At 43.0% G+C, this 26,753-nt stretch overlaps 1 protein-coding gene across 7 annotated transcripts in view; it reads left to right on the plus strand.

The window, feature by feature from the left end:
* Positions 1-26,753, plus strand: part of SHQ1 (SHQ1, H/ACA ribonucleoprotein assembly factor) — a 58,324-nt gene that overhangs the window by 14,511 nt on the left and 17,060 nt on the right. Inside the window, exons 10-12 of one of the 7 annotated variants that reach the window (XM_064724392.1) lie at positions 354-477; positions 3,139-3,259; positions 21,692-22,869. In XM_064724392.1, coding sequence (XP_064580462.1) covers positions 354-477; positions 3,139-3,259; positions 21,692-22,340 — 894 coding nt within the window. In that variant the 3' untranslated portion in view covers positions 22,341-22,869. Of the gene's footprint in view, positions 1-353; positions 478-3,138; positions 3,260-4,100; positions 4,153-6,832; positions 6,951-18,691; positions 18,822-20,787; positions 21,071-21,691; positions 22,870-26,753 lie in introns of those variants that run through there. The other 6 variants (XM_064724396.1, XM_064724399.1, XM_064724397.1 and 3 more) reach the window with 6 other exon arrangements.

Consider the following 26,753-nt stretch of genomic DNA (forward strand, 5'->3'; position numbering starts at 1 on the left):
ATAGCTTCTCCTTAATATATGTAATAATGTGGGACAGATGTAATTTATTGCTTTAATCTAAAGGATGGCAAAGTCTTGACTGAGATGTTTTATTCCCATGTTCTTTAGGTTTTTTTTTTAATCCCAAACCACTAAAATGTACAGGACTTCTGTTATCTTGCCATGCAAACTCAGTGTGCAGTGTCTTGTTTCTATTTAACATGTACATTTCCATATCTGTTCAAATACAGATTTTTAGAGGTATAATAAATCAAAATGTGCCTTTTTTTTTCCCTATTCTGCTATGGGCTTTTTCCTTAAAGGAAAACAAACAAACACACAGACTAATGGAGATTTTTCACTGATGCCCACAGAGTTTCTCCAGCATCCATGATGTCCTGGTGTCTTTTGGAAGAAGAGTGCTGTGCTATCCCCTGCACAGGCATTTTGAGCTGGTGACACGTGCCCTCAGTGACACAGCCATGATTCTGCAGCTGGGTGAGTCTTCAGGGACTGGGAGTTGCACAAACCATCTTTATACCTTGCCTTGTTCAAGTTACCTCAGCTTCTCTATTTACATGAGTTCCTTCTTTGAGAAAAGCATTAGATTTATTTTTTGGACAGAAGGATCACTGAGAAGCAGTGCTTCAGTGGTTTATTTTAAATGCTTGTGAGTTGCAGGATTAAAAACCCACACAAATGGCAATATTAATCTTTACTACTGCCAAAAACTGTTGCTGATTGAAAATCCCATTGACATTATAACAGTCAGGGAGTGAAGTTTTAAGGGGAAGATGGATGCTGTCCCTCCTCACTTATCTGCACTGCCTTATGTTGCTGTTCATAAGTGTGAAAAAGAAAATTCTGATAACAAAACTGCAGTGTTGCAGTGCTGACAGCCTTTTTCTGTGGGGGATATAGTTCATGTGAGGTAAAAAATGTGCTTTTATTTTAATGTCACAATGGAAAATGGTGTTGCAGTGAGCATTCAGTGATCCAGTGAAATATTGCCTGACTGGGTAAGTTACTACCAGGATATATTAAATTAAAAAGTTTGTAGATTTCTTTCCTTGTGTCTCAGAATACTGTTCCATTAAAAAGTGAGAAGAACAGCAAAGTTCAGTTTATCTGTAGATGAATGCTCCTCTTTGAAAATGTGGGAAAACACATAGAAGTCTGTAGGGAAGAAGAATGTAAAATAGATATGTATATGACTTAAACTTTCTTTCCAAATACACAGGATGAAAGCTGGTAGAATTTCATGATGGTGTAAAATCAGATTACCATATCAAATGGCACATACAGAGCTGGGGTCAGATTTTATCCTCATTTTGGAATAGTCTGTGGGAAGGGGACTGGATTCTGAGTGTGTAAAATTCAGGTTTCAGACAGCTCTCAGCAAGGAGCTCCAGGAGGATTCAGTGATCTGCAGACACCTCCTCTGACTTTCCTGCTACACACATTGGGAGCTTTTTTATTTGTGCTTTTAAACACAACTGGTGGGTTTTTTGAATAATCAGGAAGTAGCATCTGCACATAAACAGCAGTTTATTTATTGATCACTGTAATGCAGAGCTGTAACTGTGCAAAATCTGTTAAATATCATGGGCCACGTTCTGAAAGCAGACATTTGATAGTTTGCCTGATGCAGGATTCCCTGTTTCAAGTCTGGCAAGATTTGCAGCCTCTCATTAGAGACCCATCAAGCTGCTGTAATCCAAAACTTTGAATTTATGAAGAAAGACATTTTTAGTTGGGAATTAGTGTAACATTCACTGATGTACATTGTTACTTGGCAGATGAGTAACAGGAGTGGATGTTGGAAATGGTTTGGGCTGACAGCTTGACAGCTGGAACCTGAAAAAATCAGCAAAATTTTAATTCCACACATCATCTCTTTGTGAAAGAGCACACTTCTTTTTAGTCAAAATAGTGGTGCTTGACAAGCATTGATGGGGATACAATTGAAAAGTTATTAGTTATATTTGGGGTTTTAGGTTTTCTTTGCTGACTTGGTTTCCAGAACCAGTGGGTTTATTCTGTTCTGTTTGCCATGGCTTTTTGCTCTCTCCATGTCCTCCTCCTTATTGCCATCTTCCTCACCTTTAACTTTCATTCTCTGGCTGTATCTTTTTTTCAGCATGGAATTACTTACAAATAAGCAAACAAATTTTGTGCTTGAACAGCAGGGGGAGTTCTGATCTTTTTTGTTTCTTTTTTTTTTTTTTCCCTCTCCTCTAAATCTGTAAAATGTAATTTCATCCCTGTTCAGGTTTCATAGCCTAGGAGGAGCCAGCCTCTTGGGAGAGGGTTATTAGATTCCATTTGCAGTGGTGGCTGTTTTCATTTGAATGTGGGTTTTTTTTCCCCACCATTAAACGGTGAAAATAATTTTTTTAAAGTGTTCCAGCACTTAACCCTTTAGCAACTGTCATCAGGAAACCAAGGGGGGAGATTCCAGCTAATTGGAACTTTGCATAGGAAGGAAAAGTCAAGCTGACAACACAACAGTCCACACTGGTTGTGGACTGAGAACGCATTTTTAATCTTTCACTGTATTTATTGACTGCGTGCCAAATAGCTCCTTCCTGAACATGAAGTGAGTTTTTTCTTTCATTTTGCATAACTATTCTGGGACTAGCAGAAGCAGGAAAAGTTCTCCCTAATTCCAGGCCCTGGTGGGTAATCCTTCCATTGCCTCTCCAGTTCCATATGCCTGGCCCTGCTGGGAGCTGTGGGTTCCCAGCACTGGTGCTTGTGTGGGCACAAAGGCAAAAATGCTCCTCTTAAGAGAGATGCTGGGCCATAACTTCTTGTGATTTGTGAGCTACTTTTGAGCTTAGTTTGTTTCTTTTTAAATACAGTGCCCTGCCTGTGTGTGCTGAGTTTGGAGCTGGGGGCAGGGGCTGCCTCAGCTGTGGAGAATTTCATGCATGGCTGGGCCTGCAGAGATTCCTGCTGAATCCAGGGCTCCCCATCCCCAGGGATGGGATGCTGGAGGACACAGTTACAGGGCTGCTGTTCCCAGCCTGGGAATCAGCCCCCCTTTCCAAGGAGGTCGTGGATATTGTGGGTATTCAACCCTCAGGTGGGACAGGATAAACCTGATCTGTTATTGTGAATTTCTTGTGAATCACAAAACCAAAAATCTGCTTCCAGGGAAAGCTGCAGTGCTGAAGTGTCTGCTGGACATTCACAAGATTTTCCTGGAGAGTGACCCTGCTTACATCCTTAATGATCTCTTCATTACAGACTACTGCATCTGGATCCAGAAAGTCAAGTAAGTTCTTCAGTAGTCACTGATGTGGGAGATGTTTTTAGCATGCATGCTTCATCTGTGAACAAATAGCAGTAAAATAAATTCTGTCTCCTATATGTGGGAATGTGATCAGCTTTTTCATTTAGTAACTGTGTCTGTCCAGCAATTCTTGATACAGAAGCAAAGACATTCAGTGCATTTTTTTAATACAGGGACACCACTGGAGAAGGGAAGGAGGAATTGGATTAGAAGTAAAAATGTGAATTTTCATTAATATATTAATAGGAGTTTTGGGGGAAAAACAGCTTCTGGGAAAATCTCATTCTATAGTGATCTTTCCTATGAAGATAAATGTTTATGTAGCACTTATGTAACTTCAGGATAAAGGCTGGAAGGAGCTTTCACTTCACAAATGACAGCACATGCAAAGCATTCCCAGCTGCATGAAGCATTGATTTATGGGCTGTAGCAGTTGCACCAATTGATTATTAACACCAGAACAAGTGTCACAAATCCCCATGTGCTCTGTGCCCCTGCAGCTCTCCCTGGCACTGTGGGAAGCTTTGGCTTCCACTGCTTGAGAGGAAAGACAAAACCCCTGCACTTCTGTGTCTCACCTGTGTTCTTGTAATGGACTCAGCATGGCTTATTCCCAGAGTTTTGGGTAGCTTGCAGCCAGACTGGTTGGAATACCAGCATGTTTTAATGGCTTAAAACCAAAAGTACCAGTAGGAAAACAGTGGGAAATGGATTAAATGATTAAAGCAAGCTGCATGTTCAAATCTTACTAAGCTTTATATTGTTCTTGTCAGATTTACTCTGTTTTTTGTATTATTTTTCCTTCCTTTCTATATCTTCACAGCCTTCTCTGAAAGCCACAAAAGGTGTGAGTTGGAGCAGGCATAACTAATAAACACACAAAAAATGTCATTGTCTATTTGTTAAAACAGCAATGCAGGCTCCTGGACCAGTGGCTAAAATAGTCTTTGTATTTACCAGGAGATAAAATATCTGAAGTGCACAAGACAGTGAAGGGGATCTAGAGGGAATTTGGTAATAATTGTGATCAGAAGGGGGAATGAGGCAGAATTGAGGCAGCTTGCACAGGCTGTTACATTTAGGTGTGACCTTAGCTGTACTTCTTGGAGAATTAAAGACCCTCAGTTCACAGCTGTTCATGATGGTTTGTAATGTTGATTCTTATTCTCTGTGTGCTTTCTCTGCTATACTCTGTTCCTATAGGTAACAATAGATAAAATACTTTTAAACAATTACAGGTGTTTCTAAATATTTTGATTCATCAATCCTGCTGAATTCCTGAAACAGCCAGTTCATTTTACAGTGTCAAATTTGAAGAGGCCTTTTTCAACCACACCTGACATGTGTGGGAAATTCACCAGGTATGGGGAAATGCAGGTTGAAGTTGAGTAGAAAAAGTGCAGTAAATAAAGGAGAAAGTTATTTCATGGGTCTTTCACAAAGAAATGAGTCATTAAGCAGTAATACCTCTGCTGCCCATATCAATGAATATAATGACTAGCAAGTCAGTCATAAACCCAGTTTTCTTTAAATGCAGCCCAGGAAAATGCACAGTAGCTATAAGTGACTGATAGATTAACACATTTCCTCCCAGACTCTCACATTATGTCCCAGTTAAGCAGAACTGACAGCTGCTGGAAAGAGGGCAATTAAGCTATCTTATTGTCAGAGTGACACGGCACAATGGCTGTCTGTCATTAGGAGAGCAGGAGAGAGAGAGGAGCTGCAGAACCCAGTCCTATTTTTAGGCCTGAATCAGGACAGCATTTAAGCATATGCTGCAGTTATTGCTGTGCAGTTCAGCAGTGTTTGAAGTTCAGCAAGTGCAAAGGGAATGGGAACACTTGGTTTTGTTCCTTGATGTGGAAGGGAACAGCCAAGCTCACTTGTCACTCAGGACATACCTTGGCAGGGTGGTGATTTGTGTGTTCAAGGCAAGGGGTCCCAGCTCCCCAAGGTGAGGCACCTGGAGAAGAGGGTGGTACATCTTCTCTTTCAGGGATGAAGGTTGTGACATCCCTCTGGGAATTCCCTCTGAGGCCCTGGCACAGCTGGGGCTGCCCCTGGATCCCTGGCAGTGCCCAAGGCCAGGCTGGATGGGGCTGGGAGCAGCTGGGACAGTGGGAGGTGTCCCTGCCATGGCAGGGGGGTGGATTGAGGAGAGCTTGGAGTTTCTTTCCCACCCCAACCATTCTGTGATTAGATAATTGCTGTTGTGGTGGAAGAGTTTTGGGAGGGGAAGGTGTTTATTGATGTTACTGTGGTGATCTTTCAGTGTTAAAATTACTTCCATCTCCAGTCGGTCTGGATACTTCCCCTGTTTTGCTTCCTAACTGTTATTTGCTCCATCAGGCTTCATTAACTTCCTTTGTCTGTCCTTTTGTGGCTGAGGATAATCTCAAAATCCATGGAGGGTTTTCCTTTTCTTCTCCTCTTTCCCTATAAGCAACAAACTCCTGGTGGAGGTTGGGGTCTCTGTTTACACAGTTAAAACAGAATGTAGGTTCTTTTTAGTGAAGAATCTGAGCACTTTAAAAGCAGCTGGAAACAAACTCTTCAGCTCACCTGTGCTGGCACAGATCTCTGGGTTTAGGGGGAAAGTTTGGCACAGGCAAAACCATAATGGATATATCCAGTGAAAGAGAGCCCTCAGTCCCATTCCAGATGAGGAGAAACACCCCTGGTAGGTATGAGCTTCTAAATATGCCATGTGGAAACAAAATCCTTATAGCCAGCAGAGTGTCAATAGCTGATTACAAATTTGGTTTGAGATCATAGTTTGGCTGTGGGTAAATTAGATGAATAAGTGAATGTGTCATTGGGCTGGCAAAAGCTGATTTAAGCACAGTGTATCTGGAATTAGAAATGATGAAGATGGTGAATAAAACACACACAGGTGGCTAATAGTCAATTGGGGATGGGGAGTACAAGCTAGGTCTGGAATTCTAAGGATTTTTTTGTTTAGGTTTTTTTTTTCTTCCAGAAAAATTACTTTATTCAGGTGCCTGTTACTAAGAAAAAAGTAGATTCCAAAATGTCTTAGATAATGGAAGATACTAGCAAGTGTAGCTGAAATGTCATCTTTGTGCTTGCAATCTTAAAGGCAGTTTCACCTGCTTTCCAGGTTTGCAGTATTTCCCTTCAAGCTGCTTGTGGAGTGACTGTTAATAATTCCATCCATTGTGGAAGGTGGCTTGTAAATCCTTTTAAGTGTTGTTAGGTTTTGAAGAAAGGGAGCATGTTGCTCAGCCAAACTTAGCAGAAAAGAGGGAAAAGTAAATGTTAACCTGGCTAACAAAAGCTTGACAAAGACCTATGAAGGCAGCTTGTGGTAAATCTCAGCAGGTGGTGTCAACATTTCTGTTGAAAAGCCAGATGCAGCCAGATGGAAAATTGCATCTTTAACCCCTGAGGTCATAATGACATGTCATCACTTCATTTGATCCCCCTGCTAAGTGAGCTTATCATCCACCCTGCTGTCACTTCTGTTATTGCTTTCATTTCCATAATAAAATTAAATTTAATTTGCCTGGTTTGCATGCTTTTGTTCTTCAGGTCCGAGCTTTTACAAGCCACTCTGATACATATGGCAGCCTCTCCAAGGTGAAATTAGAACTGAATTTTTCTTCTAAGTCTGGGGTTTTCTCCATCATTCACACCTTCCTTGGAGCAGAAGGGGATGAAGGAGAGGAAGGGGTTTTTGGGGAACCACTGGTTGGTTGATGGCTGCAGTTTGGGCAGCTGGGACTGGGACAATCCAGGTGTGCATTTAGTGCAGGAGAGCTTTTCCTCCCTCCTGTCAGGAGTCTGTCTGTGACCGCAGGAGCTGTGTCCTTCAGAGAAGCCAGAATAGTTTACCCACTGTCTCCTGCTGTGCTGAGGTTCCTTTGTGTGGCCTGATGTCTTTCTCCAGTGTTTTGTGCTCCCCTTTGTGCCAGGCTCTATTCACATGGGTTTTTTGGCTGCTGTTGTGCATATGTGCCTGCTGGCCATGACATGGGTGGGAGGCTGAACAGTTTCCTCCAGTCCTTGGCACTACAGGCAGTTCTGCACCCCTGCTCAAGGGAACAGCTCCAGCCCATGGCAATTTAAAGGATTTTTACCTAATATTTACATGCATATTTAGCTTTAAAAGTGTGCCACTTGTAAGTGTGTATTGTCTGTGTGCCTGAATTGGAGGTGAAGCTGTGAGTGTTCCTGGCAGTTTCCCAGGGTTTGGTGCTCTCAGCATTGAATCACAGAATGGTTTGGATTGGAAGGGACTGTGGACATCACCCAGTTCCAACCCTTTGCCATGGGCAGGGAGATTTCCACAACACCAGCTTACTCATCCATCCAGCCTGTTGTAAAGTGGTTTTTTTCTCATAGTTTTATAGGTATGACATGTACAAGAGAATGTTTGATCCCATGTATGTTTTCTACTCTGTAACTTAGCATAAGATTATAAAGATCATTGTTTGTGTTGTATTTTGTAGTAGCTTCAGCACGTGCAGCAAGGGAGAGCTGTGAGCTGAGGCAGCTGAGCTGTTAAATTGCCTTGCTGTGTTCTGTGCAACTGTAGCTGCAACTTGCTTTGTTATCCTTCACAAATACGTGCTCTGCACCCCGAGACAAATGTGATGGTGCTAATTTTGGTGACTGTAGGTGTAACATGCCAGTTTGAGCATGGACTCCTTGATTTAAAGTGAAAAGCAGGATTCCTTTATATATTATATATATATATAGTGGCATTTATACAGTCTCTGTAGAAGCTGCTGTCTTCATTAGTACTAAGTAATTTAAAATCAGATATTCCTGAGCGTGTCATATTTGCTTCTCCTGGTTTGCAGGTAAGACAGCCCCTGAAAGGTGGGTTGGCCTCCTAGGTCTGTTTTCCTTTTCATCTCCTCCTTACAATGGAAGCCTTGTCCTTGTTACACTGTAATTACCCAGTCTGAAGCCAGCAGGGAGTTGCTGCTTGATGTGTAGGATGTGAATTTCTCCTAAATAAATGTAGGATTAATTACATTCACAGCATGTCACGGAGGTGATGAGATCGACTGTGATTGTTCAGGCCCCCTTTTCTTTTCCCCAGGTTTTCTGAATCCCTTGTTTAATCAATACAGTGTAATGCTGCCCTGATGCTGCACAGGCATGAAGGAGTCCAGGACTTTGAGAGAGGAAAAAAAGATTTGTGAGATACAGGATTTTTACTGCCTGTCTCACATCAGGTCCTAAAGTGCACAAGGGATTAAGGAACTCAACTTTTAGTATTGTAGTTTCAGTCCATTGCATTGGATTTACCTCAGGCTTTTCCTGGATTTGGGGAAATATTTTGTAACATATAAACATGTTTAAGCTTCTGCAGTCCAATATGATCTTTCAGTGAATGTAAATTAGAATTTTAACATGCATTCCAATGGTGTGTTAAAATAATTTGTGGAATGGATCATTTATCTGCAAACTGAAGAAATTGGATTTGGTTATTACTTGCTAAAATCTGGAAAACTTTGAAAACCGTTTCAAAGTGTGTAAAAAAGATCTTGATTGTGCCACTTTTGCAGCTGTTTCTTCTTGGTATTTTTGTTTTCCTTTGTGTTTTGGGGTTTTGAAAAGCTCAAAACACTTTGAAAAGACACAAGCCAGGCTTTTGTTATTTGCTTTTCTGCTGCTTGTAGGGTTGATATTCATGGATTAATAGAATGGTTTGGGCTGGAGGGGACCTTAAAGGTCATCCCATTCACCCCATCCGTGGCAGGGACACCTTCCATTGTCCCAGGTGCTGCAGCCCCAATGTCCAGCCTGGCCTTGGGCACTGCCAGGGATCCAGGGGCAGCCACAGCTGCTCTGGGCACCTGTGCCAGGGCTGCCCACCCTCACAGGGCACAATTCCTTCCCAATATCTCATCTAAACCTGCCTGTGCTCATGAAGTCCTATTTCACCTTTATGGCACTTCCATGTTCCTTGGAAGGGTTTAACCTTTGGAACTCAGGACTACTAAATGAGGAGTGAATGGAGTTTTTCTTGTAGTCTCAGCACTTCTACTGTGAAAATACTGAGTTCAGATAGGAGAATTCAAACAAAACTGTCCTAAAAGGTTTTCAAATGGTACGCTGCTAATGTTAGTTTATTAAATTTTTGATTTGTGATGGGGGGAAGAGGGAATGTGTTAACACATAATAAGAATGAATTAGTGCTTTAAAGCACTCTCAAATGTTAGAGGAATATGCTAATTTTCAGCTGTTAACCTCCTGGATCCAGCAGCCCTGATTCCAAAGAACAAAGGCATAAGCAGTAATATATTCTGGATGAAAATCCTGCCTCTTGGCTCTGTGGGATTAATCTGATTTGTACAGCACGTTTAAAGCACTTCATGCAGTTGAGGCGTGAGGGAGCTGCCCCTGGTGGTGCTGTGTCACAGGCCAGGGGCAGCTGTCCTGCTCTGCCTGCCTTGGGCTGGGCCCTCACCTTCATTGCATGGCAGCCTTGTTTAGTGGGGGCTGCAGGAGTTTCAGGTTGGATAAAAACTCCAGTGTGCAGAGAAAAGCCAAATGGCGTTCATGGTGCTGCTTTGGAAGCAGCTTTGCCATTAGCATGAGTTTTTAGCTTATGTTCTGCTGCAGCCAGTTGTGTTCACTTATCAGGTGGTGTAACAACCCCATCACAAAACCCCTTAAGTTGATCTGGTTTGTAGTGAGAGGATTATATTTTGGACTGTAGCTTTTTTATGACAATGTCATTGCAGGATGCAGTGAAGCCACATAATTCTCTTTCCCTACTCCCTGCATAACAAAAACTCTCCTATTTTGAAGATTTTTAATTTGAAGGTTATTCTTTCCTTTGCTGTTGTGCTTTGGTGAGAGCCATGCAGGTGCAAGGACAAACCCAAAAGCTTGGTGCTGTTTGTGGTCACACCTGGGGCTGCACCCTGACTGCCCTGGGAGGAATTGCTGCAGCAGCTCAGGACTACAATCCCCAATTACTGCAGCTCAGGACGACAATCCCCAATTATTGTAATTCCTTCTTAGCAGGTTTTACAAGCTGGCATTGCTGCTGCTGGCAGGCAGTTCAGTGTGCAGCACTGCTTGGAGCACTCGTGCTGGGCTGGGTTTGCTTCCCATTCACTTCCTTGGTGGCCTGGAGGGCTGAATTTACTTTGAGCTGTCCCAGCTGCTCCTACCAATAATGAGTGGCTGCTTCAGATGGGCTTTGAGATTAATTTAATGCATATTTAAAAATCTGTAAGAAAGCACATAATCTGTCCTGTTAGATTTTTTTTTTTGGTGGCATTAAATGTTATTTATTTATTTAAGGTGTAAAATGAATTGCACAGGCTTCCCCAAACTGGCCATAAGTGCTTATTTCAACAATGTGCATTTTAATACAAGTGAGTCTAAAATGACACACTCAGTAAAAGCTTGCAGAGCACAGTAATGGATTGGAGAATAAAAGACAGCTGAGGGCAACAGCTTCAGAAAAATAGGTTGGGTCATGCTTGAGAACCTGAGTTTGAACCTGAGCAGGTGAGAGGGTGAGTGCACTTCAGCTGAAGAAGCAGACTAGTATCACTTAGAAGAAGGAAGTGGCATGACCTTAAAATGCATCATTTGTAAGACTGTTAAAACACTGATTCTAGTGCTTGTTCAAAAAGATGTTGAAAAATGGAGAGGATTAGGGGGGGGAAAATACTTCATGAATGTAAATGTCTGAGTGACCTGTGTTACACCAAGATGTTAAATAAACTCAGGAGTGCATTGGTAAGAAAATTAAAGGTTGATTAGGACTTGTCTACAAGTATGATGGGAGAGAGATTTCAGGTTTTAGCCATGGAGTTGTATTAAAAAAAAAATCACACAGTCTATTTGAACAGGAAAAATTCAGACAGCAATAAATTTTCACATTTTCCTAGTGAAAAGTAATTGAGTTGACTCATTCTTCCTGTGTTGTTGGGTAATTCTGTACAGTCTTACTTGTTTCTATCAAAATTGCACAGCTCAGATAAACACCTTTTGATTCCAACTTGAGTTCTGGGTCTGATACAGGAAGTTTTGGAGATTCTGAGCAGTTTATTATGCTACTAAAACAGGAAATGCTATCATTTTCCTTAAAACTTAGGTAGGACTTTACCAGTTCATCAGAGAGTTGGTAGAACTTCCAAATTTATTTATTTTCATCCTAGTTATTGCTCTTACACCTTAGATCCCAATTCTTGGATTTAAGAAGAGTAACTAATAATTTGCAGGCACGTTCTGTGTGTCTCCCCTTTCGGTGTTTTGATGCATGTTTTTAATACAATTTCTGTTGGTTTGCTGCCAGTGCCTCTCCTCAGGTCCTGCATCTTGTTTAAGGCCTGAGCTGTCACTTGAGGTGTCTGTAAAGCAGGAGGTGCACACAGAGCACTTGTAAATAACAATACCCAGCTAACACAGTGCTCTGACCTAAGAGCCTTAAGGCAGAACACTGCCCTGAGGGCTCAGAAAGGTGATAGACAGATGTGTATTATACCAGAAATTCCCTCTCATGTATGTTTTAGCAAGCCCTGTAAAACATGGATTTTTAACAAGGGATTTAATCTCTCCTTCCAGCTGCTAGCTGCAGTTTCCTTTGATGTTTTTGCTCTCCTGCCCTCTGTTGTTTTTTCCTATTTATTCCATCACTTTTCTATAGCTCAGCTTCCTTCAGGCTGTGTCTGAATGCACCTTGCTGTGGGCAGAGCAGGCAAAGAAGAAAGCCATTTTTTTCCCCCCTCAGGCTACTGCTTTGATTTTCCAAAGTTGTTGGGAGGCAGTTGCTGTGTGCCTGCAGAAGGGTCAGTGATCTGTGTCTGCTCAGGCAGCACAGCTCAGCTGAGTGCATTTCTGCTTGGATGAGGGGCAGGATGAGCTGGTGCAGTCGTTCCCTTTCTGAGCAGGTGGAATGTGCAGCTCTGCTCCAAGGGGGAGGCTGAGCTCCAGGCTGGGAACATCTTCCTGCTTTGTTTGCAGCCAGCTTAATAATAATCATTATGTCTATGAGGCATGATCGTGGAATCATGGAGCAGTTTGGGTTGGGAGGGACCTTTAGAGGCATCCAGTCCAACCCTCCTGCAGTGAGCTGGGACACCTTCAACTCGGATTGCTCCAAGCCCTGCCCAGCCTGACCCTGAATATTTCCAGGGATGGGGCAGCCACAGCTTCTCTGGGCAGCCTTTCCCAGTGTTTTATCACCCTCATTGTTAAAACTTCTTATATCTAACCCAGATGGGCCCTGCTGCAGTTGCAGCCATCCCCCCTTGTTCAGAGGTGCCCGAGCACACCAGGGGATGTGGAGGAGCTGGGAGCAGGCTGTTCATTCCAGGCCCTGCAGAAATCTGCTTTGCTGCCAGCAGTCTGCAAGATGCTCAGGTTTGGTGTCTTTTCCTGGTCAGACTGAGGGTGAGGGAGCTGCAGGTGGAGTTTTCCCTTCAGGTGTTCCTGGTGTCAGTCACAGCAATGGAGCAGTGGAGGAGTTAAACTCTGCTCAGCCCCGCTGTGTTGTTTGGTGGATAAATTCCATTGTGAAGGGGTAGGATCATGTTGGAGTAATGTTTGTAATTCTGCCTTTAAGCCTGTTCCCTGCCATTGTTGTTATTTCTGTAATACAGGACTTTGCTAGCATTATCCTGAGACTAAAATTCACATTTTCTGCCGTGCTGTGTGAGTACCTTTCATTCCCATACTGTAACACAAATTGTCTGATTTGCAGCATGAGAAGAGCTTTCTCCTAGATCACCAGCAGTGATGGTGAAGACCAAATTCTAGGTAATGGCAGCAAAGAAACTTGAGGGAAATGGGGCTAATACAGAGCAGTTCAATGTTCCATTTCTGTAACGCAGCCAATATTACTGTCATTTTATAAAATCTCTCTCTCTGCATCTGTTTTGTGGTGAGTTATCTATTCATCTTTCATTATTTGTGTTTATCATAAATGACTTTGGAAGCTGTGCCATTATTAGATGTTTGGACTGGCTGCAACTTAGTGGAGCTGTTTTGGCAACAGAGCTCTGTTAAACTATTCTTAAAACATATAAATACTCTTCAGTTTCTTTTTATAGTGCAATATTAATTCCAAGTCTGTTTTCTCTTACTAATATTTTCATAATATCATCTACATAAGTAAGCTGTACTTGATTTCTTTTATAATCCATGATCTGTTTGGTTTCAACTTATCAAAAAGACCAAGTAATGAAAGTAAGATGTTATATTGGAAAGCTTCATCTTTTTTTAAAATATTTATAAATGTGAAGTTCAGCTCATGCAGTATTTAGATTCATTATGAAAGAAGCACTGTGGAATTTCAGAATAAATAAGGGGAGAAAGTCACTTGAAACATTCAGACTTATTAACATAAAAGAAGTCACTTAAATTGAAACACTGGTGCTGTTTTCTATTTGATTTATGGTTAACAAACTGTAATACTTTAAGCTATGTAGATAGCAGTTCATGTTTACAAGACTGCCAGTTGGATTGCAGTGTAAGTACATCACTCTCTTGCTTTCAGAATCCGTGTAATGCCCTTTGAAAGCCAGAATTCCAAGATTAAAGCATTTTATGTTCCCCTTAAGCCCTCTGGATTCTCCCCATCAGCCGTTGTTTATGGGGCAGGGCTGTGTTCTGTCACCTGCACAGAAGGGGGGTTTCTCCTGCCCAGAGTCATCTCCTGGTGCTGCATTTCAGCTTTTCTGCTCCTGCTGCTGCATTTCAGCTTTTCTGCTCCTGCTGCTGCATTTCAGCTTTTCTGCTCCTCTCCAGTCGAAGTGGGGCCATGCTGCTCACAGGGAAATGCATTTTCCAGACTTTTCAACCCAGCACTGATTTTTCAGTGAGGTTTTCCTGTTTGCAGTGAAGATTTGCTGTGCAGGGAATGCTTTTCCAGTCTCTGCTTTGTCTGGTATCTGTGAGGAAAGGAGGAAAAAAGACTTTATAAACTTCCCAACCCAATTCTTGTGCTCTTGTCCCTTCCTCACATCCCTTGACACCTCCACCAGGCAGAGGTGCATCCACAGCTGGAATCAGCAGGATCAGCTGCTGCTGGGCCAGCCTGGCCTCCTGCAATAGCTGTGTCCTGCCAGCCTTGTCCCAGCAGGCTCCTTATTCATCCCTCTGCTTATTTTAATGGAAATATGTAGGAATTCAACAATCTTTAAATTCTAGTTGCTCTTAAATTTGGTGAAGTTGCCTGCTGTTTCCAGGAGCTGTTAGAAAGGAAATGATTAGCAGTATGGACATGGGCAGTGTGACTCTGCAAAGTTGGGTTATTTAGGCTGAAAATCAGAGTCCATCATCTTGAGGGATAGAAAGCAAGAATTCCTACCTGCAGTTGTATAAAAGATCTTGCACAGACTGAGCACTTATTTTTTCTGAGTACTGAACTGAAGTTTAGAAATTAAGTTGTCTTTGATGTGCTGGGGAGGTGGTTTGTTTCTTTCCTATGAAAACAGTGATTAATCCAGGACTAATTCCTGTGAACAAATGTTGTGTTTTTGCTGTTGTGTTTATACTCATCTGTATTTTGTTGCAGATAAGGTAGAAGATTAGTTAAAGTTTAGGTCAATTTTTACCTAAGTTCTGAAGAAAATGATCCTGTTTTTCCTTTACTAACATTCCTCCATTATCTTCTGTACTCATTGATCAGAGCTAATGAGATTTTAATGGAGTTATTTATGGCTTCTCCCTCTTACTATAAAAGTGTATCATAAACTGAGCACATGAAGCTGTTGGATGGTGCTGTTTGTTTTTATCTCTGTTAATTCTACGACCTCTTCTGGGATTCTTTCAGATCTCCTAAGGCAGGTAGGGTGTGATGAGCTAACCTGCTAATAAAGGCTGGAAAGAAATTTAGTAGATGTTATTTACTCATCTTTCTGATGATTATAAAATATTTTCTGTGCTCTTCTGGGTGAGGGCCTTTTGCTGCCATGGAAGGGTTCAGGTGTGTATTTTTCAGTTCATGCCTTAAACTTCATGGTAGTATCGTGCTGAAAGGAATAGTTGTGTTCCCAGATCTGGATGAAGTAAAATCTGTGCACAGATTGCCCAAACTTGTGGGGAATTGGGGTAAAAGTCTGTAGTAAGGTACTTCAGCAGCAAAAACTGTGTAAAGTTAGTTGTTGTCATGGTCTGTAATACAGCAGTGTGCATGACAGGCAAAGTGGGTGGCACTATTAATACTTACCCAGATTGTTTTCTGCTCTGAATTTCCTTCAGAACTTCCTTTGGAGTATTTTTGTTCCCTGATCCTGAACTTGCTTTTTCAAAGCTAATTCACTATGATTGGAGGTCACTGACTAGTGTATAATTGAAGCACTCATTATAAATAACCTTGAAAGTGAAATAATAAATGGTGAAATATGTGAGATGCTATAAAACACACTCTAAAAGTGTAATTGAGCCCTAGTCTCTTGTCTCTGGGCAGATTCTGAGGCTCAATTCTTTTGTAACCCATGACTTTTTAAAGAGTGGTTTGGGCAAATGGATAGTGCCTTTAGTGTGATGAGTTTCTTATTATTGCACCTAAATGTCCATTTGTAAGGGTTCTTCTCCTGAACTGGAGGGGTTTTGTGATCTAACCCCATTGTTGGACCATTTATGCAATTTTGTGCCTGTTGACTGGAGCTGTTTCTGCATTAATGAATTCTGCTTTAGTATTCAGTGCCATCATCATTATTGCTCCTGTGTCTTACCAGTCAGGCCTGATCAAACCTAGACTCTTTCATGTCTTGAATATTTTATTAAAATCAAATTGTCTGTCAATTCTGTATCATAAGGATTCAATCTTTTTTTTTCTTTCAAGCTGCCTGAAAGTGCACATCAGGTGTGGAGGGATGTTTCTCATTGTTGTTTGCCTTGCTGAAGGAATTGTGCTACTTTTGGGCTAAACCCATGAAGTTTAAGTTCTGTTACAGCTATTTGAGACTGTGGCACCAGTCCTGGTGGCAAGGCAGAAAATTTCATTTTTCCTTATAGTTTAACTGACATTTATGTCTCGCAGATAGTAAATTTGCACACTCTATCTGAACTACTGAGGCTCTGGGATAATATCTGGTGATGTCTGAGATAATATTAACTCTAGAATTGTCTTAATACTTGCAGTGCCTCTGGCTAAATGAATAATTGTGGGAAACTGTAAGCAGTGCTGCCAGGTATGTAATTTGGAACACATTTAGAGTGGGGATACTGGTCTGGTTGTATTGCTTGATATCTTATCTGTTTTATCAAAGAAAGAGGCTGGCTGTGAAACTTTCTCTGCTAAGTCTGAGTTTTGCCAGGCCTCGTGGAGAAAGGTGTAAATACAGCCTGATGCCTTCTCTTTAAACTTGGTAACTCCTTGTGTGTTAAAGATATAAAATTCAGGCTCTTGTGATGCAGCAGACAGGAAGCCTTTTGCTTAATGCAGCAGCTTTGCTATGAGATGGATCCTGTGTGTCCAGAGCTCCTGCTGGGTGGAGAGAAGTTAAAGAGCAGCCCTTTGAGGATGTGGCAGCCGTGCAGAGAGGGGCACAGCAGCCGTGCAGAGAGGGGCACAGCAGCCGTGCAGAGGATGTGGCAGCCGTGCAGAGAGGGGCACAGCAGCCCTGCAGAGGATGTGGCAGCCCTGCAGAGGGGCACAGCAGCCCTGCAGAGAGGGGCACAGCAGCCGTGCAGAGAGGGGCACAGCAGCCCTGTGCAGAGGATGTGGCAGCCCCGCAGAGGGGCACAGCAGCCGTGCAGGGGCACAGCAGGCTGCTGTGCTGTTGGGATGTTTGCCTGATCCCGAGGAGCTGCAGGGATCTCAGCTCTCAGCCCCGCGCGCTCCGCAGGCACGTCCGTGCTTGACACGGCTCTGCTGCCTCTGAGACTTGTTTGTCTTGCCTGCAAGGCTTAAAGATAATTAATGGAAGTGTTTCACACTCTGAAACAGGGCTTGGCAGCCCTGCCAGCATGGAGCACTGGTTCCCACTGGAACACCGAGTGGGCCCTATCCACGTGTGAGCAACATCACTTTTAGTTCATTCCAACATCAGTTGGGTCCCATTCAAGCAGCAGGCTGGCCAGCAGAGCTGCTGTCAGTGTTTGTGACACTGAGGGTCTGTGCTGGGGCAGGAGCAGCTCGGTGAGCCCTGGCAGCTCTGAGCTGTCACTTGGCCAGGATGAGCCAGGGGAGATAACAGGGAGGCTCAGCTGGGTTGTGCCATGTCTTACACCTTGTTTACACTGAGTACTTCAGAACAGGGGGTGTTTGTGTGCATCTGTGAATGCAAAGCCAAATTGATGAGCCAGTAGAAATAATCCTTCTATTGTTTACAAAAACAAAAGCGAGCTGGAGCTTGTGCCTGTGCAGGAAAAGTCACTTTCCATTCCACAGATTTGACTGACTGCAGCTCTGGGAGGCTGTGCTGCCAGTGTGAATCTTTCACAGAACCGTGGAATGGTTTGGGTTGGAAGGGACCCTAAAGATCAGCCAGTTTCAACCAGGGACACCTTATACTGTCCCAGGATGCTCCAAACCCTGTCCAGCCTGACCTTGGACACTTCCAGGGGTCCAGGGACAGCCACAGCTGCTCTGGGCAGTGACACTCACTCCCATGTTTGCAAATCATCTGCAGAGTGTTTTAGATCTGTAATTCCCCTGCCATGATTGAGTATGCAGCACCACCATCATTCAGAATGAGGAGCAGATTGCTGATTTTTATATTTTTGATTTCTCTTTGAGTTGTTTGGTCTTTTTTAACATAACATAACTGCTAAAACAAGAGTTCTGCATGTAAGGGAAGTACCAGGCAGATGGGGAGGTCTGAGCTATTAACACTCTTTCCTTGAACCTTTTTCCTCACATAGTGCTGACTGATGGATGTAGTATACAGAAGCATAATTTTTTTTTCTTCATCATCATTTGGGAGAAATGAGAGGATTTTGTGTCTGGATGTACCCCCCCCTTACCCAAGTCCTGCATTTGTTTTTTACTGTCAGTGACTGGGTTGATTTTTGTCTTCCAGCTTATGTGAAATCTTCCTTGAAAACAATCAAATCCCTGATGTCTGTCTGCAGTGAGACTTCTTCCTCACAGCTCTATGTTCCAGAGATAACAGCTATCTTGCCTCCTCAGATCCTGTACTCCCTGGAACACAGAGCAGAACTGGAGTTGGGCTTTACCTGGAGCTGTGTCCTGCTCTGCTCCCACCCTGCTTGTCACTCCTGTCCCCATCCTGCAGTCAGTGCCATCACCAACTTTTCTCTTCATGCTGCCACAGGTGGCCTTTGCTGTAAACCTCTAATGATCTCCCTTGCCTGTTGCCATAATCCTCTTTTTATTTTTCTCAGAGTTCTCTCCATCTCCCTTTATTTGCTAAATCTCCTTTGATTCTTTGTTCTTTTCAGCCCAGTTTCACTCCTTTATAATCTAAGATCTGTAGAACAAGATTTTTTTTCTTCTTCTAGCACCTGAAGAAACTCTCCTGTGCCTAGACAAGGATTACTGTAGTTCTGTCTTGGAATTTTAATTCCAGACTACATGGACAAGCCCCGAGATGCTTCTCTTATCTGTTCCTCAAAGCTATGCATTAAACAAAACATGCATCTGATCAGTTTAACCTGTAATTAAACATTTTCCTTAAGCAACTGACATTGTGATAACTAATAATTATCATGTGTAGCACCTTTAAAACCCATTATGCATGTTTATGTAAGAACACTATTACCATAATAATAAGATATCATTACCACAAATGTGCATACTGAATGAGCATGTCTTAAAGTAATCATGGATTCCATTAATCATACTTGAAAAATTAAAGTATTTGCTGTCTAATCTCTCAAACACTACTCAGAAGGTTTTGGAAACAGCAGGGCCTGTTTACTGCAGGTCTCTCATACACAAGATCTCATTGCTGGTGTCTCATTTTTGTTTTCCTGAATTGTTGCTTATCTTTCACCTTGGGAAACCATCAGTTCAGAGACTCACAGTCTCCCTTTGAAAGCATCTCCATGCTGATTTTTGGTCTGTTTGCCTCCTTCTTTTGTCCAGGGAGTGCTGCCACCTTTTCTTAAGGCTGATGTGAAATGCACTCCTGAAACTTGGTTCTCCTTCAAATTAGATAATTGCCTTAAAGGAGATGAACTGATGGCTGATTGTAATTCTCTTAGTCCCTTGCACAGAGACAGAAAAGAAACAACCCCATTCTTCAAGTGTTCTTTGTTGGGGTTTTTTAAAATACAAGATTGCAGTTGGGGAACAGAGCTTTTTGGGTTTATGGATAAAATTGTTAAGGGCTGACAGTTTTGAGTTTGTCTCATATTTAAAAGTTGAGCTCTTTAGATTCTGATGGAGACTGGATGAGAAGAGTGAAAGTTGGGAAGAAACATTTGACCTACTGAGAAAACTGAAATGAGACTTTTTGTAGTCAGAATGTTTGGGCTTGGAAGGAACCTTTAAAGGCCATCTAATCCAGTGAGCAGGGACAGCAAATACCTGATGTGGCCAAGAGTTTTAATTGTTTTAGGGAGATCATTCTTTTATCTGTCAGCAGGACCACTTTGAATTTGGTAACATAATGTGTGTTGAGTCAAACAAGTTCATCACTGTGTGTTTTCTTCCTTAACACTTGGCATTAGGTAACCTGCACACAGCAAAGTATTTATTAATGCCAAAAAGCACATTATGTCATAATATTATATTATGTCCTTAATACCTGGTGCAGTTCTGTGATATATTTCTGTATCTTAATATATAAACTGCATTATAAGGAAATAGTGAAGTAGGGGGAGAGGATTTTAAGGACTGAGAGTCTGGAGCAGGGGAAATGGGCATGAAAAGGTAGAAAATATAGGAAAAAGGAAAAAAAGCATAGAATTACAGAATATACATACAGAAATTGACAGATACAATGGAAGTGTGGGGAGAAACAGGATTTAGAAAATTGCTTTTCTGTCCTAATGGCAGCAGTGAAATGGCTGAGACAGGCAGTGGGAACTGGGGGAATTGTTGTGGCAGGGGGTGTGTGCTGGTTGCTGATGGTGCCAGTGGGATGCAATGGGACAAAGAAAACATTATTCTAATACATTTTTAAAATTTGGTGCCCCCCTTTTTTTTTTTTTTTAATTAGAGGCTGGTAGGATCATGTTGCATTTAATTCTTAGCTTTAGACTTGAAAATTCTAGAAATGTAAATTGTTTTCTGTTGCTTTACTTCTGGGAAAATTATTTCACAGTTTCCTGGTCAGTGGGTTGAACTAAGGAAGTCTAGTGTGTTTTATTCCAAGTTTTTAAAGCATTGAAATGTTGCCCTGTCTGTAAAACTTGTAAGAAGCTGCACTGAATTTCCCTTCCCCCACTTAAAAATGCAATTCCTTTAGGAGGAAAAAAAAAAAGTGGAAGCATCTATGTTATACTGAGTAATTATGCCCCCTGGGAAATAGAATATAAAGATCTTTAAAATCATTCAAGTGAGAGAAGAAGCACTTTAACTTTTGCCTTGCAGGAGCTGTGTATTACATCCCCAGCTCCTTGCTCCAGTGTCAGTGTGTCGTGCCTTGCAGGTTCACAGCCCTGGCAGAGGAAATGAAACCCAGTCAGTTACTGCAGGATTTATAGCAGACCTGCTGCTGCAGGAAGTGGTGAAAAGCTGATTGATAGTCTGAGGCAAAACTCCACAACAAGACACAGGATGTATGTTTGGGTTTTTATGCCCGTTTTCCCCTCTGCCCTCAGCCCCCTCCATTTCAGTCTCTGTTTATAAATCCTCGGTGCCCTTTCCTGGTAAAGCACGTGCTGGCTTCCAGCACTGGAGGAAATGGATGGGGCTGCACCACAGATTTGAAGCCAGTGTGGTGTGTCTGCTTTATTAGGGGCATCTATCTCAATGGTCCTGTACTCCTGCTGAATTGTATTTCAGCTGAATTCCAGGGGAAGGGAGAAGTACATCTGCAGCCAGAGTTATTGAACATCTCCTGTGATCGTGGGAGAGGAGGAGCCTGGATCACTGATCAGAATGTTCTCCTGGTTCATCTGCATTTCACAGAGGTGTCTGGGAGGGTAGGAAACCAAAATTATTTTGCTGCACATAAACTTCATCCAGGCAGCCCTGTGCTGCAGGGTGTGCTGCTAAAGACAGCAAACCTGAAAAGGTTTGTTCTGGAATCTCTCCTCCCTCACTGTGCACTGCTGAAGCATCCCACAGCAGGATCTTTCAGGAAGGTATCCTCAAAGCCTTTCAGTGGAATATTGTCTAACCTTGTGGGAAAAGTTACCCTAAATAATTGTAATTAGGAATCCTTCTGATGGTAAAAGTAGATGTTACAGGAGGAAAAACAATCAGGGCTGCAGAAGAAAGTTGTTTGCATACCAAGCAAACGGAAGAAATGCTTGAGATTGGTGTTCTCATTATCAAATGGGAAAGTTCTGCTTGTCAGGTTCAATAACATATCTTGTTCTTTGTTAAAGGTCAAAAAAGTTGGCTGCACTCTGTGAGTCCTTGCAGAAAACCACGCTCAGCAAGTCCCACATGGGGCTGGAGCTGGAAGAGCTGGAGGCAGCAGCAGTGCTGGTGCAGCAGGAAGAGAAGGCGTTAAAAGCTGCTGGCACAGTTTCCAAGCAACAGCTGCTTTGCTCCGAGTCGGAGACAAGTGACTCTGAAGAATCCAGCAGCACTTCATCATCTGAGACAGAAGGCTCTGATTCAGATGAGCAGGAGTCCTCGACCAGTGAAGATGGGGAAATAAATTCTTTGCAAGGCACGCTGCAGGAGGAGAGGACAGCTCCACTTATCGGCTGTAATGGATTGAGGCAGGGCACGGACACTTGGGCCATGGAGGTCGGCGATGGGAAATCAAAGGTTTCCTTGCAATCTACGGCTCCTCCTGGAAAACTGATAGAAGAATTAGAAATGCAAATCCAGTCTGCAATGAGACTTTCAGAGCAGCCTGAAGGATTGGATACTGCAGGCTGCATTTCACAGGAACAAGAAGGAAACCCTGTACCCGAGCCTGACAGATTTTCAGAGGATGCTGCTGGGAAGGGAAATTTCTTGGAGGTGTCTCCCAAGCCCAACCCGTTGCTTTTTCTCTGCAGCACAAATGAAGATGAAGACTAAAGGACTGAGCAGGAGCACAGTGTGACCCGTGAGCTCACAGCTTGTTCTAGAATGAGCTGTCCCAAGGCTGTCCTGTGCTGCACAAAAATGTTTTTCTGTTTTTGTTGGAGGACAAGACTGCTTTGAAAAGAATTGATAGGACTGTGTGATACTCTTGCAGTTAATTTTTATTTTTGTCCAATTCAACAGTCTGATACTTTCAACAGTCTAATATAATTTCAATAAACTTCTAGAAACTGTTTTCATTAAGCTTATTCAGTGATAGAATGATGTCCTAATCAAATATAACTGAAATGACTCATTTTAATTTTCTCTAGCTGTTGGGATTTACTTGAAAAATATCCTCATTATGTTTGGATAAACTTGTTTATGCCGTTGTACTGTTATTTTAAAATGCTTTGTAGTAAACCATTCCAAATAATGGTTATAACTTTAAAAGTTTAAATAGTGATGGTAAATTATTTTGAAATATATAAATTCTGTATTTTTTGTACAAAATAAATTTCTATGCCATCAATACAAGATCCCAATGGTTGTGTCTTTTATGTGTGAGATAAAGTTTAAATTTCTGCAGTTCCTCCTAAGTTCTTTCAGCAGTTTTGTCATGTGTTCTTTTTTTTTTTTTGTGTGCTGTTTTTGAGCAGTTTCTATGTGTGGACACTTCTGTTGCTGTTTAAAGAACAGAAATCCCAATTATTTAATGTTTTTCTGCAGATGCTCTCAGTTCCACCACAGCAGGTTGAACCAGAGTGAAGGAACAACGTCCTTTGTGGGTCTTGGAGCAGGACTGAGAGCAAACCTGGCCTGGGCAGTCCTGGCTTTGTTGGTGTGGCCCACAGCTTTGGCCAACTCATTTATCCTTTCTTGCCTTTAAAATGCTCAAATAATCCAGTCAGGTTAACACAGTTTGTTAGCTAATTTATGTTGGTGTAATCAGGTGGCTGCTCCCAATCATCTCCTTTTTTGTCAGCCAATTTCTGCATGAGGATTTGGGAAGATGGAGCGTGGACCACCAGGAGTGGCTCAGCAGGAGCCCAGACCCAACAGGAGCATCTGATTCACTCCTCTGCAGAAGCAAGTTTTGATTACTTTTCAACCTTTTTTCTATCAAAGTGTACAAAAATCCTAAGCTAAAGGACTTATTCTTCCCCAGTGCTGTTCCCTGCTGGAAAGCAGCAGGTGAGCTCTGTTCCTGCAGCAGCTCCTGCTCAGTGAGAGCTGCAGCCCTCACCTGCCAATATTTTTTATGTTCTTAAATACCTGCTGCTCTCTTAATCGGTCTCTGTGTTCTGTTCCCTGGGGGAGAAACCTTTCCCATCCTGTGTGGCAGGGAGCACTCATTCTTCTAAATGCCAGCAATAAAATCCACACCAGAGCTGCCAAAGTCTGAGAGAATGGGGAAATGCACTTCAGAAGAGAAGAGCAATGGTCCTGCTCTCCCCAAATTCCAGAGATGAGCTCAGGAGCTTCTGCAGCTGCCCAGGGGCTGGAGAAATCTGTGTGAAACTCTGTTTTCTGGTTGTGGAGCTGATAAGGGGTGTTGATTGCTGTGGATTGACTGATGGCAATTTGAAGTGACCTCTCTAGGGGTGGGGTGTGAAGTATTTGCCTGAAATTCTGTGATCAGAATTCCACCTGAGGCTGAACTGCCCAGCACAGTGGAGGGTCAGGATGAGCAGTGCCTGTCAAAGGAAAGCTTTGTTTCTCCAGAAAGTATGCACAGAGACACCTCTAAAAGAAAAGTGGAGCTTTAATACTGTTTAGCCAAAATTGAGGCTTATCGAGTCTGTAAAATACCAACATTTGGGAAAATAAAGCATAAAATAAACCAAACCAAAAGAAAACAGAACAAAAGGAAAACAACAACAAAAAAACCCCACAAACACACACAAAAAGGAACTCCTGAGAAGTCACATTTATTTAGAAGGGAGGCCTTTGCATCCTGAAGTTGGCTAGAAAAGGATGGAGATGTCTTAGGGACTTGCTTGTTCATGTAGTACTTTAAGGTGTTAAAAGCAACAAGTGAAGTGCTGGAAACCATCAGAAGGAGCTAAACAGAAGCGGGTTTTGATTTTTATTCCTTTTTCTCATGGGAACAGTGCCACATTTTCCTCTCTCTCCAAATCAAAAATTAGAGCTGAATTGATTAAATATCTTTTTTTTTCCCCCTGGCTTTCCTTGATTCCAAACAGATTTGTGAAAAGCTTGTAAGGGCTTTGCTGCACGTCAAAAACAAGAAAGCATCGATTGGACTTGATTTAGTGCAATAAATGATAAATATGGGCACGGCATTGATTCAGAGGCCTGAGTGAAGGGGCCGGGTGACCCTCCAGCAGCGCCACAGCTGAGCGCTGTCACAGCCCAGCCCGTGGCTCAAGGCTGCAGAAAACAAACAGGGAAACTCGTGTCAGGCAGATAAATGGCTCTGCTGCTCCGAGCTCTCCGTGGAGGCCATTTGTCTCCAAGATAAGGAAGAATGCACTCCAAAGCCAGGGGGAGATAAGCTGGGAGAAGAAAATGGATGTGGAGCCGCTGTGGTGGCACCTGGGCGGTGGCACAGAGGGTCCCCAAGGCCTGAAGGGACAGGGTGAATGTCCCATGGGAACCTGCAGGCCCTTCCTAGGCATTCCAGCAGTGGATGACATTTATACCTTCAGAGCAAACAAACAAACGTGTCTGTGGCAGTTGTGTGAGTCACCCAAGCGTTCCCTGAGCCTCTCGTGGATCTGTTCCTCCCCCTTTTCCTGCTACGTGGGCACATGTGAGGCATGATTTGGCACTGACACAACAGCTCTGGGTTTGTAGTATTGTGGTGCCCATAAATCAGGCTATTTTTACATCCTTAGGCTGTGGAGAAGTAACAGTCCTGCTTTGACAAATGCTGAGTTTGGTGACCTGAGATCAGACCAGTTGGTTTGCATTTCTTTAAGTGTTTTCTCATATCATAAGGCAGCACACAGCAGCAGCTGAGCACGGTTGGTGGCACTGTGAGGATGCTTGGAGACAAAAACAAGATGTGTGTCCCTTAGGTGGGGACTAAGGCGTTGGCAGAGCTCCATGAAGGGCAGCTCTGACCCAAGAGCAGCTCATTTCTGTGGGAGAGCTGATAAGCAGGGAAAAGGACAAAAAGTTTCAGGTCTAGAAAGCAGCAAGGTCTGATAATGTAACTCCCCAGTGATCCCAGGAGCTCTGTACTCAGTCTCTCTCTTTAATGCTGATGTGCTGAGTGACTTAAATGAAATAATCCCCAGTTTCACAGAGGTATACCAGGCCTAACTCAGGAAGGTCCAAACTCTGCAAAAGGAGCACAGAAATAGAGTAAAAAGGAGTAAAACTCAAATCTGACAGTGGAGATTTCTCTGTCTGCTACTGACATGTGCAGAGCAAGGATGAGAAGCTAAAATCTGCAATTTCTGATGTATTCTTAAATACCTTTCTGTGTATCCAAGTGACTCGAGGTGCTATTGGTGCCTTGGGAGCTGTGGTGCTCACCCACACCAGCTGCACTCACTGCTCCTCCAAATCCCTGGAAATTTGACAGAGCTGACCAAAATCAGATCCCAGAAACCTCCTAACAATGTGACGTGTCTGAAGGCTTGGGCTGTGCTCCATAAAACACCCTGAGCCCTCTGCCCAGGGCATCTCAGCAGCCCCTGAACAGGGCTTTGGTGGCTCTCTGGGACAGCTCCTTTCCTCAGGCAGGGGCACAGCTGACTTTATCCATAACCCAGGGTAAAACCTGAATGTGTGCAAGGTCTGGAAACAGATTTCCTCCTGGCAGGAGGATCACCCTCCTAGAAGAGCCCAAAATTGTAAAAGCCTCTCTATCTCATCACTGATTTGCCTTGTACCCCTGTTCTCCATGCAGAGCCCCCTTCCTGAGTGTCACCCTGTTCCCCAAGGTCCCACCTCTGCTCACACGGTGCTCATCTGCAGCACACTCACTCTTTAATTCCACATATTTTATTCAATATTATTTTTTATTTTCTATTCTGCCCCTGGGATGTGGTGGGAGCTCACCATGTCCTGCTTCCCACGGGGTGGGAGCTGCGAGGGCTGAAGGAGCAGAGCAGAGAAGCTGCTGAGCAGGGAGCCAGCTCTGAGCTTAAACAAAGCTGGGGAGCCACAGGAGGAGAATTTCAGCAGCCCCTTCTTCAGTCAGGAGCCAGCTGTGTGTGCTTGGCTTCCCAGGGAGGGCAGGCACTGCTGCTCTTTGCATTTTCCATTTTGCAGCCTCCACTTTTGCTTTTGGTCTGGAGTCAGTGGTGGGGTGGATGGCTGCAAACATCCCTCTCTCTAATTACGGATGTGTGAGAGATTTGGGAGCGTAACTCATCAATGGTAATGAGATGTTTAAAGCATAAATCAACAGAATATCAAGATGAGAGCGGGTTCCCCTCAGCTGTGCCCCAG

This window comes from Zonotrichia leucophrys, chromosome 12 (assembly GCF_028769735.1).
Source record: "Zonotrichia leucophrys gambelii isolate GWCS_2022_RI chromosome 12, RI_Zleu_2.0, whole genome shotgun sequence".
NCBI classification, from domain to species: Eukaryota; Metazoa; Chordata; class Aves; order Passeriformes; family Passerellidae; genus Zonotrichia; species Zonotrichia leucophrys.